The following is a 22,264-nucleotide window of genomic DNA, read 5'->3' as shown; positions in this document are numbered from 1 at the left end:
ACTGAGGAACAGTGGGAAGGTGTGTTAGGAGATTGCCCGTTGTTAGCTGTCAGTGAAGCGCATAGAGTCTCCCAATTGTACCTATTGCATAGTGTATACAGCACACCAGGAGGATATAGGGATAATGACCTCTGCCCAAGGTGTGATATGTCCAATGCGGACTTAATTCATCTCATATGGAATTGTCAGACTGAGATGGTATTGGACAGAGGTCATAGAACTAATAAACTGTCTTTGATGTAAGCCTAGATGTTGCACCCTTACCATGTGTACTAAGATATTTTGAGATCTTGCCGGGAATGGCAAAAAAAAAAAGAAGCTGCTATTGGGCGGATCCTATATCAAACTAGGAAAAATATAGTATTCCACTGGATAGACAAAACACCACCGACGATACATGAACTGGTGGCTAGAGTACACAATTTGGTTCAAATGGAGAAGTAGGTTTATCACAAGAGAGGCTCCATCAAAACATTTGCGACAGTCTTGTTTTCCTGGATGCAGCATTACAGATATAGCCATCCCCCTAGGCCAGTGATTGTGAACCTTTTAGAGACCGAGTGCCCAAACTGCAACCCTACCACCCACTTATCGCAAAGTACCAACACTGCAATGGCAATGAATACCAATATAGTATGTCTTCAATGCGATTTATCTATAATACCCTGCCTACATTCAATGCGCTGCCTGTGCCATTCATAGTGCACCCTGCGCTGATGAATGGCAGCAAAAGTCTAAGGCATATTGGTACACCATAGACTTGTCCCAGGGCGCGGGTGCCCTGAGTGCTGCCTCTAGCACCCGTGCCATAGGTTTGCCACCACTGCCCTAGGTCAAACACAATGTGTTGTTGTACTGTTGCTATAGCTGACGCGCTAGAAAGGTATGACGGTAGAGTGACTGGATGTCATGTACTACCAGGATGAGTGTGTTTATGAGACATATATGGGATGTGAATCGGGATATAGGGCACACTGTGCATATGATTGTACATGTTGATCTACTGCTGGACTCGTTTCTGGATTCATGGACTCTGGACTTTATTGGTCACAGGACTATGGGATGGGGAGTTGGGGGGGTTTACTCTTGTTCTTAATATGTTATTGAAAAGACAAAAATATTTAATTAAAAAAAAGTTCTAAGTGCTGATGACCTTTCTTGGATCTGGTCTTGTTCTCTAGCCCTCAACCTCTGCATTTCTGAGAGCTCAAACAAACATTTAAATGGAACCCGTCACCATGAAATGCAGTACAGTCTGTAGGCAGCATGATAAAGATCAGAAGGAGCTGAGCAGATTGATATATAGTTTTACAGTAAAAGATTCAGTAATATAAAATATCTGATCATTCTGGGCTTAGAAGTCATATGGATGGCCCAGATCAGTGATTGTATACAGTCATGAAGAGGTAGTCGTCAAAGTTAGTTGTCAACTACTAGTTTGGACTGCCCACATGACTCCTAAGCGCACAATGAGCACAGATTTAAAGGGTTTTTCTGATTATTTTTTTTAACCAATGAATAGGGCTTCAGTATCTGATTGGTAGGAGTCTGACACCTGGGACCCCCCGCCGATCAGCTGTTCACGAAAGCAGCGGTGCGGCGCTCTCTGCTTTTCCATAGGCCAGTGATGTCATGTGCATCATTCACGAGGCCTAGGAGCAGGTTAGCCCCATTCAAGTGAATGGGGCCAAGCATGGTACCAAGCACAGCTGCTATACAACGTAATGCTCTGTTTGTAAGCTGTGAGAAGGCAGCCTTCTCAAACAGCTGATCAAAGGAGGTCCTGTGTGTCAGACCCCCACTGATCAGATAGGTCATCAGAAAAAAAACTCAAAACCCTAATAATTTTACTGAATCTTTTCCCATTAAACTATATATAAAATTTGCTCAGCTCCTTCTGCTCTGTAACATGCTGCCTACAGACTGTACTGCATTTTCTTTGATTATATGGTTTTATAGTAAAAAAAAAAAAAAAAAAAAAAACTGTATGAACTATCTCAATTTGTGAGAATAAACGAGAACCTGTCACAAAGAAAATGCAGTGTAAGTGCTCGTTCACACGACCGTGCCATTTTTTTTGTGGTCCACAAATTGTGGATCCGCAAAACACGGATGGCGCCCGTGTGCCTTCTGCATTTTGCGGAACGGAACAGGAGGACTATTATAGAAATTCCTATTCTTGTCTGCAAAACGGGCATGAATAAGAAAGGACTCAATTTTTGCGGGGCCACATGATGGAGCAACAGATGCGGACAGCACACAGTGCTGTCCGCATCTTTTGCGTACCCATTGAAATGAATGGTTCCGTATGCGGAACGCAGAAAACGGCCAATATACAGAACGCAAAATACGTTAGTGTGAACGAGCCCTTATCTTTAGACATGTTATAGAGCAGAAGGAGCCGAGCAGACTGATTATATGGTTTTATAGTAAAAAAAAATAACTGTATGAACTATCTCAATTTGTGAGATTAAACGAGAACCTGTCACAGTCTGCTCGGCTCCTTCTGGTCTATAACATGTCTAAAGATAAGGGCTCGTTCACACTAACGTATTTTGCGTTCTGTATATTGGCAGTTTTCTGCGTTCCACATACGGAACCATTCATTTTAATGGGTACGCAAAAGATGCGGACAGCACTCTGTGTGCTGTCCGCATCCGTTGCTCCATCATGTGGCCCCGCAAAAATTATGAGTCCTTTCTTATTCATGCCCGTTTTGCAGACAAGAATAGGAATTTCTATAATAGTCCTCCTGTTCCGTTCTGCAAAATGCAGAAGGCACACGGGCGCCATCCGTGTTTTGCGGATCCACAATTTGTGGACCACAAAAAAAAAAAAAAAAATGGCACGGTCGTGTGAACGAGCACTTACACTGCATTTTCTTTTGACAGCTTCCCTTAAATTAAAGTTCTCAGTTTGATCAGAATTCAGCTTAAAGTGAACTGTCACCAGTTTTATGCTGCTAGGTTCTAACAGCTTCAGCGCATACCAATGAGTCCTGATATTCATGAGCTTCTGGCTTTCTCCGACCCCGGAACTAGTTTTTTTTCTTCAACCGAACCAGCAGCAGGGGGCGAAGAAAATTAGAAGCCTATTCAGGACTCATCAGAATGCACTGGAGCTGTTGAACACAAGATTTTGGTAAAGAAAGTGACCCAGCATTTTGCTAAGGAGACCCATCACTAGTTTATGTTACCCTTAGGGCTCTTTCACACCTGCGTTGTTCTGTTCCGGCATAGAGTTCCGTCGTCGGGGCTCTATGCCGGAAGAATCCTGATCAGGATTATCCCAATGCATTCTGAATGGAGAGAAATCCGTTCAGGATGCATCAGTATGCCTTCAGTTCCGGACCGGAATGTTTTTTGGCCAGAGAAAATACCGCAGCATGCTGCGCTTTTTGCTCCGGTCAAAAATCCTGAACACTTGCCGCAAGGCCGGATCCGGAATTAATGCCCATTGAAAGGCATTAATCCGGACTTAAGCTAAACGTCGTTTCAGCGCATTGCCGGATCCGTCGTTTAGCTTTTTCTGAATGGTTACCATGGCTGCCAGAACGCTAAAGTCCTGTTTGCCATGGTAAAGTGTAGTGGGGAGCAGTATACTTACCGTCCGTGCGGCTCCCGAGGCGCTTCAGAGTGACGCCAGGGCGCCCCACGTGCATGGATGATGTGATCGCATGGATCACGTCATCCATGCGCATGGGGCACCCTGACGTCATTCTGGAGCGCCCCGGGAGCCGCACGGACGGTAAGTATACTGCTCCCCACTACTACTATGGCAACCAGGACTTTAATAGCGTCCTGGCTGCCATAGTAACACTGAACGCATTTTGAAGACGGATCCGTCTTCAAATGCTTTGTTCACTTGCAGTGTTACGGATCCGGCAGGCACTTCCGGCAAACAGAGTGCACGACTGATCCGGACAACGCAAGTGTGAAAGAGGCCTTAGTTAGGACACCATAAAACTGCCGACAGATTGTTTAAATAAGCCCTTATGACCAAACATATGCAAATTTAGTGGCTAGGGCTACAACACAACTTTTTGTAAGGCTACTGATTAAATTTTAAATTATCAAACAGTTTAAAGGAATGCATGAGGTCTATACAGTCTTGTAACAGTTAAAATCAATCCATTCTACTACAAAAGGTCGCAGTAAAGCCTGGGCCTAATGTATGATGTAAATGTCCTGATCCTATGGTGTGCCCATCTTTCAGGTACTATACAGCCAGGAAAGGAAAGAAAAAAAAAAAAAAAAAAGTGGTAGAGGCAGATTCACTACAGTGGTAAGATCAAGGCATGGTTATTAGAAGTACATTTAGGTGGAGAACTTCAAAAATATAAGTTGCCCTACGGGCAGATTTTTGATAAATGTTAGACAAATTCATTTTTGTTGGCCATAGCATCCAATTACAGCACTGCTTTAGTTTCCCAAGAGCAGAATACAACATGAAAGCTGTGCGGAGATTGATTGCTATGGGCAAGAGGTTTTTCTTTTTGTCAGTTTCATAAATCTTGCCCAATGTGTTTAGGTTTGGTTTTATGAAATCCACTTTGAAATATCATAAGTTGACAGCTCGAAGGAAATTATATATCAGACTTTACCCTTTAAATCAGCTTTATTCTTCTAAATCTGGTATTTCAATATTTCGTAGCACCTTGGCAATGTCCAGAATAGAATACAAACACACATACATTTAAAGCATGAACCCTACTTTACAATGTTGAATTAGGACAATAAACTGGAACAATTGGGGGTGGGGAGTATGTTTTATTTGGACTAAAAAGACCCATGACTGAAAATGCCAAGGCAAGTTATAATCACCAGGTAAAAGGATGTAGATACATTTTCTCACAGTTCAGCTTAAAAAGATAGGTTTCTGGTACAATTTAGTTTTTGTAACAAGCAGATTTATAAGTGCCAGAAGGTGATGTTTTACGGGACAAAAAATAAAAATAAAAAATTCTAATGTTCCAGATTCAAGACAAACTCTTCCTTGATCGTCAAAAACACAAAAAGTTGAAAACATGGTACCACAGTAAAGGACGCCCTGACAACACAATATACAGAACAAAAAGTTGCATTATGGCGGAAACACACGTGTAAATATTCTAGAATAAAACTCAAAAGAAACTGGAGAAAAACAAAAATAAAAATGTATAATAAAAAAAGGAATAAAACCAAAAAGCAACTACTCTACACTAGTGCAGTTTCCACAGACAGCTAAAAAAAAACAAAAAAAAAAAAAACAAAAAAACAAAAAAACACACGGATTTATCACACTCGCCAAAAAGGTGTTTCTGGGTATCTGAAGTGATACAGTTTTCATGTCATTTCACTTTAAGCAGATCGTAAATCACAAACTACTCTGCCAGCATATCTAGTTAGAGAAGGAATGTTATATAGCACACCATTTTAGATATTAATTATACAATGTTAAGCAGTTTGCAGTCTAATAGTGTATTAATAGTGGTAGGATCATTACTTTGAATAAAGGCAATTTTTCTTTTTATGTTAAAAACAGCAAAAAAAAAAAATATATATCAAAAAATTATTCCAAATACCAAACAAAAACGCCCTGTACTTTTTTGGAACATGCTCACCAATGGGACTAGGTAATAACATTGTATGCTAAGAAATAAGCCAAAGGTAGCTACAGGCAAGTATATCAGATACTGATTAAAAAGGGACAATCAAAAAATACAGTATTGAAGATTGTTAATGGCTTAAGTCATAATCAGATTTTCAGAGTATGAATGTGAGGATATGCTTGCGTTAGTAATCAGCCGCAAAGGCTGCACGTTTGTCATGCAACATACTGCATTTCTAGTTCATAACCTAGATACTTTTACAGCCCTAGTTATACTTTGATAGCCCCAGTTCACACAAAAAAAAAGCCAGCAAAATATCTTGCGCAAAAAAATTAAAATAAATACTTTGTTATGGAGATCAGAGCCTTATGTAGCACTTATACTGAAAGCCAACATTTCCACACATTTATCGGCATTTCTGTACATGAGCTGGAAGTCTGAAGGAAAAAATTATAATATGCTATACACAACACAGAGCCATCCTTTCAATTTCACATATTAAATCAACTTACATAATAAGATTTCTGCAAGTCACAATCAATGATAATTTATTTTACATCTAGAAAAAAAAAAAAAAAAGAAAAAAATTATATATAGTACAATTAAGAAATACTCGTATCCTATTTCCACAAGAATAGGATTAAATGCACTGCATTCACATTTCCAGATTTAGACTAGAACGAGATAAAAAGGCTAAGATGGGACCCATTCCAGTGATTAATGAGAAAACGGGTCCCGTCGCTTCTGTGTAACTAGCACGATACGAGTGCTCCCAAGTCAATTTCAGTCGACGTGCAGACCTCGCACAGAAAGAGGCCCGGACATACAAAAATAGCAGTGAATGGTGCAATCGAGATGGGATTTAAAGTTTTGAAAAAGTTATTGATTTGAAAAAGAAAAATAATAATTCACACAAACCTGACTAATTTTATACAGAGGAATATAACGTAATGAAGACTATGAAACAGCAGACAAGCTTTAGACAGATTTGTACAAGTTTGAATAATGAAGCGAAACCAAAAATTTCAATAGAAAACTAGTTCAGTTCTGATGCCTTCTATCATGACTGTAGTCACCAATTTTACGAAGGCTACAAGAAAAAAAAATCTCAATGTATGGATTTTTTTTTTTTTTACAAATGGTGGGAGAGATTGCATCAGTTTACTAGAAATCTATGAAAAAAGACCCCACAGGCTTGTCACAGATAAAGAACAATAAGCCCAGTGAGAAGTAGGTGAGATCATATCAGTTATGCATAGCCCTTTAAAGACGACATACATATACACCGCATGGATTCACGGATTAACACTGCTAATGTGAAAACCATGCTCGAGACGGAGAAAAAAAATATATAGCACGTATGAGAGAACTCTGATTACAGACACACATGCCATTGCTATAGCTAAGCTTCTGTTATCTTCCAAAAAATTCTGGCTTGACAGGTAAACAGCTTCAAAAGAAACTTTAGTAAGGTCAAAAGACAAACTAAATTTCGAGCTAATAGACAGTATAGCTGTACATTCAGTTTTATAATCTGTGACAAAACAGCATCTGGCCACAGTTACATAACACACTGACCACACACTGCACCTTTTTTTTTCCACTTCAAGGCCAAAATGGCATACACATACTACCAGCAAAGCCTTAAATAGATTAAAAAAATTAATTTTAAATTTCTATTTTTTTTGTTTACTTTTTTTTTAACAGATCTATTTCTCAAAAATATTTTCTTTTCCCCTCTTCGACCGAGAGTCTTCTAGGTTTATGACACAACCCTGAAAAATGATAGAGCAGGTAACTTCTGCAACAACAAAAAAAAAAAAATCCCACAGATCTGATCCCCTCCCCCCCCCTCCCAAAAAAAAAAAAAAAAAATATACAAAAAAATCCTATTTTTATAGGTCATTTTCTTTTTTAAGTCGTATCTGAACCACGCTACCACCTCAAAATACTAATCTGAGATGAAAGCTTGGTTCCATTACGGCCACTTTGTACAAAGTGATCAACATAAATGATGACCATTTCCATGTAAGTCTTTTTTCTTTCTTTGATGTCAGTCTGATTTCATGGTTAAACAAAGTTTTTACTTTGGTGATCTTGGTGGCACATATTGCTCCTTGCCATTACGTCTTGCTGCTCCCTGAGGTGAAGACCTGCGTACAAACTGGCGCCTCTGTTCCCTGATTTTCCCAGCACCACCTCGGGGTGTCCCATTGCTTCGGTGGCCAGGAGATTCTTTTACTTTTCCTTCAACCTTCTCATGGGTCTTTTCAGAACCTTTTTCCGGAGGAGTAGAGGTTTCTTCATTTTTGGCAGGTGATGCTATATTTGTACGAAGCTCTCGAAGTGGCTGCACTGGAGCTGGTGCAAGTTCCTTGGGAGGCCTCTGACATACCTCAGCGTAACTTAGTTTTCGTGGTTCCTTGAGACAAAAAGATGGTTGTAATCGTGAACACATGGCATTAAAAGGACAAGTCAGGCTGACCGAACAGAAGATGGATATTGCAGAATAGATTAACACAACTACCCTCACATGTTGGTGCTTTTAGAATATATCTAACAAATAGATTAAACCAGCAACCTCCCTATCCAACTGTTTTCATAGAGACATAGCTGTTTTTCCTTTGATGATCTGAGGCTCCGTTCTCGAACTAGAATACTTACTTAATATGCAAGTTAGGCCTTTGGTGCAATGAGGGTCACATTTGATCTTGTTGCAGCCAAGTTCCACAGAAAGGAGCAGAGCTTGGGCGCATTAAGAGCTATGGTGATGCCCTTGTTGCACCATATGTCTAATTTGCATATTAGGAAAAGATAGAACTCTGGAACGGAGTGTCTATCCAACAGTTGGACAGGGAGGTCGCTGGTGACAGCCTATATGGCTTTAGAGTTCACGCGTTGTGAATACATCAAAACAGTGTGTATTGTATTGCTCTTTTGGCTGTTTGATTTAGAACAGTTCACTTTTAAAAACAGTCAGTAAACACATTTAAAAACTACAGCAATTTGAAGTAAAACGCATGCTGCTCGCCAATCTTCTGCTACATGTGAACGCAGCCCCCAAGGTAGTCTATAATATCCAAAGCATTCCAAATTCGTCATTAAAGTACTAGACTTGAACTGTCCAGGCAGAAGCAGTCGATTACAGAAAGCCATATCTGGACCAATTTCCTCCCAAGAACATAGGTGCAGCAAGCTACCAGTGCTCGAAAGCAGAATACAGCAGCAGCGAGGAGGCGGCGAGGGGCTGTGGAGACAACCATCATAAGGACGCACCCTTCTTTGCCCGTCTTGGGAGGCACACTAGCACATAGACTGCAAGCAGTTGTAAAAGCAATCGGCACATAACTAGTACCTGTGTACTCTGAGCAGGAGATGCGTTCCCCATGGGTGCAGTGGCAGCAGGCTTAGTTGGTTTCACAGCAGAAGTGCACACGGGTAGCACTGCTGAAGTCTGGCTTCCAACATCTTTGTGACAAAAAATTTCTGGAGGTTTCTTCTCAGTAACGGAGTTGCTAAGGAGGGGAGGAACATTAAACCAACAGAGAGACAAATTAAAATAATTGAAGGTCTACACATGCATATCCGTAGTAGGCTTTTAGGATTAAATGGGTTTTCCAGGTTATAGATATTGATGTGGGTCCCCACTGTCAGCAGCAGCTGCCGGAACAAAACACAGAATGGAGGCAGAAGCAGGCTCATCTAGGCAGTGGCCATGCAGGTGTGTAACTCGAGTGCAAGCTAGCTGCAGAAAGCCAGCATGGCCACCCTATAGGGAACAAAGCTGTGCTTTCCAGCTCAATTCTCTGTGTTAGTTTTGGCGCTGCTGCATACAGGTGGAACGCTAGGTGTTAGACCCCAAACCATCTGATGAGGATAGGTCATCAATATCTAGAACAAGGGTCAGCAACCCTCGGCACGCCAGCTGTTCTTGTAATTCCCATAAACGTAAATACAGCATTCAGAGTTGTAGTTTCAGAACAGCTGGAGGTGGCTGACCCCTCAGCTGTAACCTGGAAGACCACTTTAACCTTTTTAGAACTTTAAAAGGTGATGACCAGATAGATTTAAGTCCCACAGTACATATCACACAGCCCTCAGATCTCATAATCTTGCAGTCATTGGAAGAACAATGCAGAGAAATTCTGGCCAGAAAAATAAAAAAGTTAACAAAATGGAACATAAATAAAAGAATGAGAAAGAACAAAAAGGAGTGGAATTAGAAGAAAAATACATAATAAGAGTACACAGAATTATGTCTGCAAGTCCTTTACCCTCTAAGCGCGATACTTGATCATCACAGGGCTAAAAGTACATGAAACTACTAATTACAAAACAGTTATTCAATAAAAAGAAAGCTGGCTGTATATTTTAGGTAGCCGTCAGCCAAATAGAGCCCGATTCCCCCATACATGTTCACGTTGGGAGATAAAGCATATAAAAATCCTACAGCTTTTCTCTAGTCAGCATACCCCCCATACACATACTATTGGCTGGTCTCTACTGAAACATTCAAGCTCAGCAGACATTAAAGAAGCACTTCAGACTTCTTTCTATTGAGCCCCCAACTTGTAAAATCCCTAAGGGCTGTTTCACACGAGCGGATGCAGTGCGTGGCATCCGCTCCGTGAAAGAGTGCCAAGACCCGATGCAGACTGCAGAGGCACGGAGCATTAACATGATTGATAATGCTCCGTGCCTCTCTGTGATCTCTTTACTACGAAATCACAGTGACAACCATTCACTGGATATTGATGACCTTTTCTAGGGATAGGTTATTTTTAGGAGACTGGAAAACCCCTTTTATATAATATACCTGTTTCCTATATAAAATCAAAAGGTAAAAATATTTGGCCAATATGTGGCAAGCAAATGGCATACATGCCTTATACCTCGTAGTATTTTAGACACTTTTCACCCCTCGTTCACCAAGGGTGCATGGCTAAAAATATGCCAAAAATGTAGCATTTTTGGCACAAGTTAATTCAACCAATAAGGCTACTTTCACACTTGCATTCAGGGTTCCGCTTGTGAGCTCCGTTTGAAGGGTCTCACAAGTGGCCCCGAACGGATCCGTACAGCCCCAATGCATTCTGAGTGGATGCGGATCCGCTCAGAATGCATCAGTCTGGCAGCACTCAGCCTCCGCTCCGTTCAGCAGGCGGACACCCGAACACAGCTTGCAGCGTTTTCGTGTCTGCCTGGCCGTGCGGAGCCAAACGGATCCATCCAGACTTACAATGTAAGTCAATGGGGATGGATCCGTTTGAAGTTGACACAATATGGTGCAATTTCAAACGGATCCGTTCCCCATTGACTTTCAATGCAAAGTCTGGACGGATCCGTGTGACTTTCACTTTTTTTTCTGAAATATAATGCAGACGGATTCGTTCTGAACGGATACCATTGTTTGCATTATAGGAGCGGATCCGTCTGTGCAGACACCAGACGGATCCGCTCCGATCGCAAGTGTGAAAGTAGCCTAAGTCGTGTAAAGTTAGACTAGACCAGGGGTGGCCAACCTGTGGCTCTTTGCTTCTTCAAGTGAGGCTCTAGCTGTGAAGCCAGGAAGCAGTCAGGCCGGCTCACTCCATGCTCAGATCTCTTTTCCTGATAGGGCACTGTTACTACTTTGCAGCTGCAGCTCACTCTTCACTATGTCCTGATGAACCGTGTGAGAACGTAGTATGTGGAGACACGCACTATGACCTGACGTTGTGCTCATCAGGTCACAGTGGAGAGCATGTCAGACCTGCAGAGTAGCAGGAGCCCAGTGCCTGATCAGGAGAGGGAAGATTTTTTTTATTTTTTATTATAGAACTGAGCATAGGGGTCTGATCTTAGCATGGGAGGTTCTGATCTGAACAATAGGGGTCTGATCTGAGCATGAGTGGGACAATCTGAGCATTTGAGGGGGGGGGGGGGGGGGGGGGGGGGGGGAGAAAGAGATCTGAGTACTGAGGGTCTGACACTGGGAGTCTGATTTGTGTTGCCTGATCCGAGCATTGGGGGTCTGAGGATCTTATTGTAGGTCAGATTAGGATTGGGGATCTGATTTAAGAGTCTGATCTGAGGTCAGATGAAAAACAGTGTTTTTTTCTCTGCTAATGAAAAATAAGAAAAAATATTTTTTTTAGCAGATCTCAGATCGGATTAAAAATATTTATTTATCTTATTTTTCTTTGTTAAAACCTAGGTGGATCTTGTAGGGCGAAAAATACGGCGACTCGTGTGTAATATTATAGCGTGTGGCTCCTGGTAGTAATTTTTTTTTTGGGCTCCTTGTGTATGTAAGGTTGGCCACCCCTGGACTAGACAGACATTCTAAAGATGCACTAGGTTTATCAACCAGTAAAAGCCAAATGTGATACATCTGGCACAGCTGTCGACTTCCTAGTCTAAAGGAAGGAACAGCTCGGGAAGGAAATGTTCCTTCTAGAAAACTACCTGCTAGTTAGTGGAGGTGAAATGGCTGCATTTACATTGAGCACTCACCTCCACAGTATAAGGATGAGCCATCGCTCGTACTCAAACAGCTGCATTATTTCTGGGCAGCAGAGTGCCGGTTACACAGCACAATCTACTGCCATGATTGAGCGTTTTGCTAGTTCATCGGGTGATCTGCGGCACCTTTAGAAGAGCAGATTGCCGGGAACTTGCATTCCCAATAATTGGTCCAAACATCTCTACACTGCCTATTCGGTAGGACAGATTTACCAATACCATCTTCTATGAGGCTATGGCTACATTGGTCACCCAACAACAATGTAGCCAATGCCATAGCCTCTTATGAAATGGTATTGCGTGATCAGTGTCGCCATACCTTCTACCTTTGTACCTATACTTTATTTTGCACAATTTACGCAAACTCAAACAGTACACAAACTGTGCCCACCTAGGTTGAGGTTGAGGTGGTGGTGTAACAGCTCGTGTAGCATGCAGTGTTGAACTTGTGATCGTGTGCTGCACTGGATTTTTTGCAGGTTCTTCCTGAGCAGGACTTATCAAGCTTGGAGGCAATTCCTTATTTTCCTAAATGAATACAGAATATGTTAGAGATCAAAGAGTAAACAATTGGGAGAAAAATAATATTTTTTTTGAAATTTCCATTAGTTTCTGCTGGCATGTAAAAATTCACAGAATATTACATACAGCACACATAAGCCCTAGTCACAGCCATGTAAATGAAGAGCATCCACACACCCACACATTAGGATTTACTGTTGAAACATGGGCAGGAAATACACACTACAGACAACTTGAGCAAACAATATCCTCAACAAGTTCTTTGAGACCCACTTTTTCTTTGCAGATTCCTTTGACAACATCAGCCATCCTGCTTTCAAGTACAGGCTCCCCCGGCGTGCTCACTACACTTCCTGGCAATGGAGGGAAATTAGATGCCAGCAAGTCAAACTTTGGTGTCGGTGCAATTTCTTCCATTGTAGTCAGCGGACGCTGAAACAAATAATGCAAAAATCAACAAACTGCAAGGGGTGTGCATGTAGAGATGGATTCCACCGCACAGTCATAAGCTTTACATTATTGTAGCCCTCAGATCTCATAATCTTGCAATCATTGAGAAGCCAAGCGGACAGGGCCTGAGCAAAGTGGACAGCAATGAGAAAGAGGTTAGATGGAAAAGAAAGAAATGAGGAAAGAATGAAAATGTGATGAGAGAAGCTCAGACTTCTGAACGCCAGCCATGTTCCCTCTAAGCGCGATACTTGATCATCACTGGGCCGTACAATATCAGATATGAGACATGAAAGTCAGTCATGAGATTCTAGTCTAAACGAGAAATTACTTTTAACAAAATACCAATAAGGCCTCACTCACACAACCGTATTTTTGCGGATTGGATGCGGACCCATTCATTTCAATGGGTCAGCAAAAAAATGCACAGCACACTGTGTACTGCCCGCAACCGTATGTCCGTTACACAGTCCCGCAAAAAAAGATAGAACACATCCTATTCTTATACATTTTGCAGACTAGTCATTGTTACAATGGATCCGCCTTAAAAAAAATAAAAAATCTAAATAAAAACGCAACACTGATGTCATCCGTGTTTTGTAGACTGCAAAATACATACGGTCGTGTAAAAGCACCCTAAACAAAAAGGTATGCAAACCGGGGTCTGCTGGGCTAATAGCATTTGTGATCTTATGAGTCTTCTCAATCGCACATTTCTCTCATATTACACATACAGGGGAAATATTGAGAATAAGGCTACTAGCGTTTACAGATCAGTCATGGATCTTCAAAAACGCTTCCATTACAATACAACCGCATGCATCCGTCATGAACGGATCCGGTTGTATTATGTCTTCTATAGCCAAGACGGATCAGTCTTGAACACCATTGAAAGTCAAAAGGGGAAGGATCCGTTTTCTATTGTGTCAGAAAACTGATCCATCTTGCTCACCACCACAATGCAGATAGAAAAACGCTGCAGGCAGCGTTTGTGTCTGCCACCAGAGTGGAATGGAGACTGTTGGAGGCAAACTGATGTATTCTGAGCGGATCCTTTTCCATTCAGAATGCATTAGGACAAAACTGATCAGTTTTGGACCGCTTTTGAGAGCCCATGACGGATCTCAGAAACGGAAAGTCAAAACGCTAGTGTGAAAGTAGCCCAACACAATTTCAAATAGCTGGAAAAAGGTCACACATTCACCAGGGTTGATAGAATTGCATTTGCAGTGCTAGCCCGAATCAAGACTTGACGTGTAGGGGGAGAATAAAAACAAAAAAAAAACACACAAAAAAAAAAAAAAACACTTACTGAAGTGCGATCATCATCTCTTCTTCGTCTACCTCTGAAGATATTTCTCCTGCAAGAAACCGTAGAGAAAAATCGGATCACTTCTGTAATAAGCAGTGTCTAAACTGAACACATACATACAGGTCGGCAGTTGGGACTTTAAATATGGAGCCTGCTAACGCTTGCAGCGGGTGCCATGGCCCTGGGTGCCTGCTGTTTTAGACCGCAGGCACACGGGGCTGATGTCCACGACTGACGGTAATGCCGATCACTGAATTTTAACCCTTCAGATGCAATGGTCAAATGTGACCCGGCTTTTTCGCACCTACATATGCCGTGAAGCATGTGGTTCCAGGTGTGTTTGTATCCCCCTGGCAAGGATGGGGAAAGCCAGAGCATGTGTGATTCAGCACCTATCCTTCTGAGTGACAGGAGGCTGCCGCACATTAGTTCCTATGGAGAGCCTGCCTGTGCCTATGGCATTGGAGGCTTAGAAAAGAAATCTAGTGATTCATTGCTGTAGTTCCCTAGGAGAACTATGAAAAACTGTATATAAATAAAAAATAGTCACAAAAAAAAAAACAGAAGAAAATTGATATACGGCACCCTAAACAGAACAAAAAACTGCAGTACACTTAAATGCTACTCACCTCCCCCGAGCACCTCCATCGGTACCATTCTGTTCTAGATGTAAAGAGTCCTTAGAAAAAACATCCTGATGTCCAGTTAAAGATGTGATGTGCCGATCTGATGGGAAGGGACGAGAGCTGGGTCTGTTTATATGGACATCAACTAATGGTACGATGGTTGTAGTGCCACCCTCAGCAGTTCTTTCTGAAGAGTTTGGAGATGATCGGAATTGAGGCTTCCCACTAATGGAAGACAGGGATAAAAAAAAATATTAACATTACATTCTGCAAGCCAACAGAAGAAGTCCACATCAAGGACCAGGAATAGATGCCATTACTAATCCTTGAACATGAACTGCATGAATAAAAAACCTCAAATATTTAGAATGGAGATGAGATCTAAGGCCGCTTTCACACTGAGTTTGATGAGGGATTGTGAGGTAAAACCAAGTGTGGGTCAAAAACACAAAAGTGGAAATCTTCCCATTATACCTCAATTCTGTATAGGCTCCACTTTTGGTTTTTGCCTAGAAAAACTGATTGAAATCCCTGTCCAAGCATTATCTGTGTGTAATTTGCTTAAATGGCCCTTTACATGGGCCGAGAATCCAAAACTTAATCTGGCAGTGTAAGGGTACTTTCAGATTAGCGGCAGGGGACTCCAGCAGGCTGTGCCGGTGGGTGAACAGCCTGTCGGATCTGTCCTGCCGCTAGTTCACGTGTGCCCCCGGACTGCCGCTCCGTCCCCATCGACTATAATGGGAGCGGGGGCGGAGTTCCGGCGGTGGCATGACGAGAGGCAGCCGGACTAAAAGTACTGCATGCAGTACTTTTAGTCCGGCTGCCTCTTGCTGTGCCGCTGCAACTCCGCCCCCATTATAGTCAATGGGGACGGAGCGGCAGTCCGGGGGCACACGTGAACTAGCGGCAGGACAGATCCGACAGGATGTTCACCGGCTGGAACAGCCTGCCGGAGTCCCCTGCCGCTAGTGTGAAACTAGCCTAAATGAACCACTGATTACGCGAAACGCTCAATCATCAGGTAATCCAATCATTTGTGCAAACAAAAAACGCCGTTTGCCGGCAGCAGATCATACCGTGTAAACATGACCTGATGCTGGCAAACTAGTCAGTAGGACGAAGAGCGATGGCATTAGTGATCACTTCTCACCATACTCTGGAGGAGATCACTTCATAGAAATACAGCTGTCTCTTCCATCAGCGAGTAGCAGATTGATGGGAAGGAACGCTCCCTTCCTGACAATCTGCTGCTCTGTCGTCCCATGTAAAAGGACCTTAACACAATCATGACATGATCACCCATAAACGAGACTAAATCCTATTCAGGTTGACACAAATATCTTTCAGGTGCAAAAGCTGTAAAATAAAGCAAACGTCCATAAACTGCACACCCACAAGATTATGGATGTCTATCTGATGTGCTCTAGGTCTACATCCGTCTTATAGTTTTCATGCAACAAAAATGATATTTAAAACGGGTCACATGCACAACTTTTTGAACCAGAAATGCTCTCGGCAGTAATGGTTTCTCTCCCTAAACTCCAATTTGCCGATTTGAAAGGAAGCTGAAAAGAATGAGAAATGTATTACACACCTACCATTAAGTGATACAGAATAAGGAGGCCCATCAATTACCTTCATCATCCTCCATATACACACCTAAAGGGGTTGTCCCATATTTGATATGTATTGCCCACCCCACTGATCACTAGAAAGGTGGTCCTGAACTCCCATAGAAGAGGCTGATGCGGCTCAATAGGGAACCAGCATTTAGGGGTGACAACAAGGACAGTACAACCGCTCTACCCGGGGAGGGGAGCCATGGAAACAATTCACATATGCAAACTGAATAAGGGCATACCCAAAACCACAAGGAGGCAATGCTGATGCTGTCACCGTAGTAGATGGTAGAGGCAATGCACTACATGTGAAGGAAAGAAGGAGCGTAGCCATCGCCACAGAAATCGGCAGGTTATACCATGCACAGAAAACAGTACTAATACTCATGAGAAGTGAGCAAACCCACCAGCTGCAGCATGTCATGTTACTGGCAGATGACTGCACTATAGGGAATAAAAGTACCTGTCCGCCAGCACCTCAGGAACACCATACATATAAGGCCTGGAGGATCTATCGCACCCGGTGATGGCAGAACATGAGCACAGTGCCACCTGTGATAAGGAAATGTAGGCACAATCACAGCTACTACTAGCGAGAAGGTTCCACGCCTAGGAGGAATAGCGTGCAGATACCGCACAAAACACCAGGGCCGATACTCCACATGGAGAAAAGGGATGCAGAAAAAATAAAAATAAAAACACACACACACGGGACAGAGTCACAGTAGCCACGGAACAGGAGTAGCCAGAAACTCTAGCCAGCACAAGGCTGCCTTATCGGGGGAAGCCATAGCACAACTACGGTCTCCAGGGCCAGAGGAGGCTCCCCCTGTGAATGAGGCCAAACCGCAGTAGTCACCAAGAAAATGGTGCTGACGCATCTCTCCACTTGAGAAGGAAGAAAACTGGCAAGTAGTGCCGACGTTCCACCTACTGACAGAATGGACGCTGAGCGTCAGCCTGTCAGCTACAGTCCTACCGGGAAGACAGAGGCTGCCACGTAGGCGCCCGACACCAATCCAATCCATACAATGACTACCTGAGGAAGGGGATAGTGTGGTGTAGTCACAGTATCCAGGAGTAGTGCCAAAATACAACCTATGACGGGGGATAAGGCGACTGTAAGGACAGAGTCTAGCAATAGACCATCCATGGAACAGGAAGCAAATGCGACAAGGAAGTACTGAGAGGGTAGTCGCAGTAGTCAACATTCAAGCGATTACTCCACCTAAGGCCCCATGCACATGACAGTTGTGTTTTGCAGTCCGCAAATTGCGGATCCGCAAAACACAGATTGCGTCCGTGTGCGTTCCGCAATTTGCAGAACGGCACGGACAGCCATTAATATAACTGCCTATTCTTGTCCACAAAACTGAGAAAAGAAAAAAAAAAGTAAAAAAAAGACAGGTTATATATTTTTTTGAAGACCATGGAACGGATGTGCTGTCTGCATCTTTTGCGGCCCCATTGAAGTAAATCGGTCTGCATCCAAGCCGCAAAAACTGCGGCTCGGATGCTGACCAAAACAACGTTCGTGTGCATGAGGCCTAAGAAAGATGGAAAATGCGACAGATAGGACAGCTTCCAGAGGTAGTGAATTACTCCGCTGATGGAAAGAATAAATGGTACGGACTGTACGGTACCCAATGGAAGTGCTATTACCCTGTCTATGGAAGCTGTGTAATTTTTCAGGCTGTACAGTACCCAGTGGAAGTGCAATTACTCTGCCTATGGAGGAAGACAATGCTATGGGCTGTACAGTATCCAGTGGTAGTGCAAGTACTCTGCCTATGGAGGAAGGGTAATGCTACAGACTACTGTATCAAGTGAAAATGCAATTACTCTGCCTAAAGGAGGGCAATGCCACAGGCAGTACAGCATCCAGTACAAGTGGAATTACTCTGCCTATGGAAGGAGTGGAATGCAACAGGATGTACAGGGTCCAGTGGTAAGCGCACATATTCCGCCTAAGGAAGGAGGGGAATGTGACAGGACCTACAGAATCCAGTAGTAGTGAACCGACTTCGCTTATGGAACTACAGGGAATGCGGTATTCAGCGGTAGTGCGGTATTCAGCGGTAGTGCGGTATTCAGCGGTAGTGCAAAACTGCCGCTTATGGAAGGAAAGTAGCGCTACCGGACGTATGTATCCAGCAGTAGTGCGAGCATCCAGCTGTAGTGGTAAGAACTCTGACTATGGAATGGCAGTGGGAACTAGATCTAGAACAGGACCAGATAGCTCTGAGGGTTAATATATATAGCTTTTAATTACATACAGCTCAAATCTAAACCCCCAGCTGTCTCTGGTGCGAGGAAGAAATGGCGTGAAAATTTCATGCTCTGAAACAGCTTTGAAGTTACAGCCTTATGTAGGCAGCAGAGTCGGGGCCTCTAGTACAGCGGAGCAGGAGCGCAAACCTGCGACATACCCCGGGCGGGAGCCTGGGAACTGCTACGGGGAGCTGGATGGACATGGACCAGAAGGCTGGGAATAAGCAGAAGGTGGCCTGACATGAAGTCTCCCCTATACGCTGGGAGAGGGACACCTGCCGAAACTGAGGCCACAGGGGAAGGTAAGCAGGCCTCCGTGGGGGATATTCACAGCTTCGGCGTGTTACCCCTTGGAGAGGTAAGCTACACTGGTAACAGAGGGGACTTAGTGGAGGCCTGACCTGGTGACCCGAAAGCTGGTGGGATACAGAGGCTTTAGGAACCTCTGGTTCTCCTTGCCTCCTGGACACCAGGAACGAGCAGCGGGCTTGAGGACCCCCCTGCACTCCCGTCTCTTGGGTGGGAACGCAGGCAGCTTGGAGACTGCCATCAGCCCAGCTAAAAGGAAAGAAAAATACAAAAATGGAGGAAAAATAAAAATAAATGCAGACCTGCAAAGCAGGGAGGTCTGCCTCCTACGGACATCAAGCTAAAACGGATTAGCTCAGTGTCTGTAGGAGTTTAGCTGAGAGGAGGAGCCAACACTTTTTTGCTTAGTGTCGCCTCCTAGTGGCAGCAGCTATACACCCATGGTATTTTCTATGATACGAGCGAGAAATATGACTTTTGTATCATACGATCATTACCAACCACATCTAGTGATTAACCACTAATAAAACTTATGTTGGGTTCATCTTTCAAAAGAAAAAATAAGCCGCACAACTTCATTTGGCAGGGCAGGTATAGAACCGTCACAGCTGCAACTTGCACTGCGTTGCAAAGCAGCAAAAAACAAGTTCTATCCACGCAAGCAAAAATTACTGCAGACGCTGGATATTAGTGCAGTGTCCGCTTCATGACCCTAAATGACCCTACAAATTACTGTCAGAAATGAGAAGCGAGCCGAACCATTCCAGAAAGCTCCCATCAGACGGTTTTATACAAAAGCAGCAGGCACTGCTAAAGCAAGCTCCCTTTGTCTGTACCGCTGAATTTCAATCCTGTGTGCAGATGTATAACTGGCCCTTTCCAGTAAAGCTGGGATCTGTTGTCACAACAATTCCATAAAAATGTATTTTGGCACTCATGCAACGCTCACGTACAGACTTAGAAGCAATATCCAAAACTCAATGGGAGAGGTTACATCACAGTTCTGCAATACATCCATAGGCCATTACCACTTATGTCATTTGGCCATATTATAGGATTTGTAGACTAGAGGCACAGATTTAATTTATTTCTTAAAAATACACAAGTGTGAAAGTGCGGAGCTTGTACCTACCGGTTTCTATGAAAAGGTCGACCTATACTTAAAGCAGCATTTGTTTTGTAAGAGCCTGAAGAATTAAAACCATTAACATAACCGCCATTTGGAAACGGAGCCTGCAGGAGAAAAAAAATAAAAATAAAATATATATATATATATATATATATATATTAGTATTCAGTGAGTTGGAGAATCTCTAAAAAGTGAGAGACAACCAAGTTATTGATAACTAGCAATGTCAGTCTGGTTTATGAGGTTGGAGACGCGTGTTTTGTCTTTGGTACACTGAAAGAAAAACATTGTTAGGCCTCATGCTCACGACCGTACGTCTTTTTGCGGTCCACAAAAAACACGGATAACGTCTGTATTTTGCAGAACGAAACAGCTGGCCCCTAATAGAACAGTACTATCCTTGTCCGTAATGCAGACAATAGGACATGTTTTATTTCTTTACGGAACGCACATGGAGTAACTTACTTTTTTTGCGGACCCATTGAAATGAATGGATCCGTATAAGGTCTGCAGAAAAAAATAAAAACACGGAAAGAAAATACGTTCGTGTGCACGAGCCCTTACAGGGCTTGTCTAAATTTTCTAAAGAAACTGAACACCGCAGCAGTCACACGCTGTCAATGTGACGTCATTGCTGCAGCTGGGTCTACACAGCCTGGACGGGAGAATTTGAGCGACTGCGCAAGTTCAATTAATGGTTTATTCTTTATTTTTAAACACCCCGAGTGATGCCCAGACAACTCCTTTAACATGGCTATGTCTAAAACAGGGGTATCAAACACGTGGCCCCTGAGGCAACTATCGGCAACCCGCAACCAGCATCTGAGGGGACAGCTGTTTAGTGGGCCATGAAAGCCAATGGCTCCCCATCCCCACGATTCAAAGGCCGCAGGCCACTAGGATTGAAGCCTATGAGGCAGTACACCTCCTGCATCGGGTCTTACGCAGTGTGATGGCATGATCACAAATACCTGAATCCTGATTCAAGCATTCGTAATCAAATCATTACGCTGCCAGAGACACAGCGCACATTGTTATAGTGATTTTACTAAGGGGGCCATAAACACTGTGGCAGGGGGCTTTATAACTACTGGGGACACTATAAGGGGCTTTATTACTACGTGGCTCTATAGGTCATCCCACTAGTATAGAGCTTAGTAGGGTGACCCTATAGCTTGACCTTGGTACTGCTGGGGGCAATAATGCAGGCCATATTTCTACAGAGGGCACAATGATATTACAGGGCGTACTGTGGGGGTCATCATTATTGGGCAAAATTAGGAGGACATTGGTTTTAATGGTGGAAATCTTGAGGATCATTATCACTATTAGATGTACTGTAGGGGCACTATTACTATTGGGAGCAGTCGGGGAGCATTTATACTATGGGGGGACCATTTGTATGGCACTATTTTTGTGGGCAATGGGAAGGACAGCAGGCACAATATTGGGGCATCAGGAGGGGGTGGATGATGGAAAAATTAAGCATCTAAGACAGCTCTCTGCATAAACAAGACTGGTAATAAGTCATTGTGGAGGTCTGGTCTGAATGGAGAAGATGAGGAAAGAATGTCTACATCAAGGTTCTATATTCTATTAACAAAAATGACGTATTGTATTTGAAATAAATGCAGGCCTTCACAGGGAGATGTGCTGTGACCTGGGGGAGCAGTCAGGCAGTAATAGATGCTTGTAGCATTCTGCTACAAGCGTCTAACATTGGAAAACCCAAAAGCCGATGGAGCGCTTTTTCCTTATGCAAGACCGCCACCTGCTGGCTATAAAATTAACTGTCAGACTGCAGACTGCTAATTAACCCAATAGCAATAGTAAATTTGTATGTAAAGTACACAAAATTTTAAAAATCTAGGTATTTGATTAGCTATATTTTTTTATAGAAGGTTTTTTTTTCTGTGCAAAAAAAGAAAG

General features: G+C 43.0%; 1 protein-coding gene and 1 non-coding gene across 3 annotated transcripts in view; both read right to left on the bottom strand.

The window, feature by feature from the left end:
- Positions 1-5,102: 5,102 nt before the first annotated feature.
- LARP4 (La ribonucleoprotein 4) overlaps positions 5,103-22,264 on the bottom strand; it is a 41,555-nt gene continuing 24,393 nt past the window's right edge. For both annotated transcript variants that reach the window (XM_040425897.1, XM_040425898.1), the window contains 7 exons: positions 20,339-20,439; positions 15,008-15,229; positions 14,379-14,427; positions 12,890-13,048; positions 12,486-12,622; positions 8,946-9,105; positions 5,103-8,012 (listed from right to left, as the gene is read on the bottom strand). In XM_040425897.1, coding sequence (XP_040281831.1) covers positions 7,674-8,012; positions 8,946-9,105; positions 12,486-12,622; positions 12,890-13,048; positions 14,379-14,427; positions 15,008-15,229; positions 20,339-20,439 — 1,167 coding nt within the window. In that variant the 3' untranslated portion in view covers positions 5,103-7,673. The remainder of the gene's footprint in view (positions 8,013-8,945; positions 9,106-12,485; positions 12,623-12,889; positions 13,049-14,378; positions 14,428-15,007; positions 15,230-20,338; positions 20,440-22,264) is intronic.
- On the bottom strand, positions 15,779-15,889 carry LOC120996867. Its single transcript, XR_005777964.1, has one exon. It is a non-coding gene; the product is annotated as a small nucleolar RNA SNORA76 (small nucleolar RNA).

The sequence above is a fragment of the Bufo bufo genome, chromosome 3 (genome assembly GCF_905171765.1).
Source record: "Bufo bufo chromosome 3, aBufBuf1.1, whole genome shotgun sequence".
Taxonomy (NCBI): Eukaryota; Metazoa; Chordata; class Amphibia; order Anura; family Bufonidae; genus Bufo; species Bufo bufo.
Note: the sequence above shows the minus strand (reverse complement) of the source record. Positions and strands in the feature narration are given on the sequence as shown.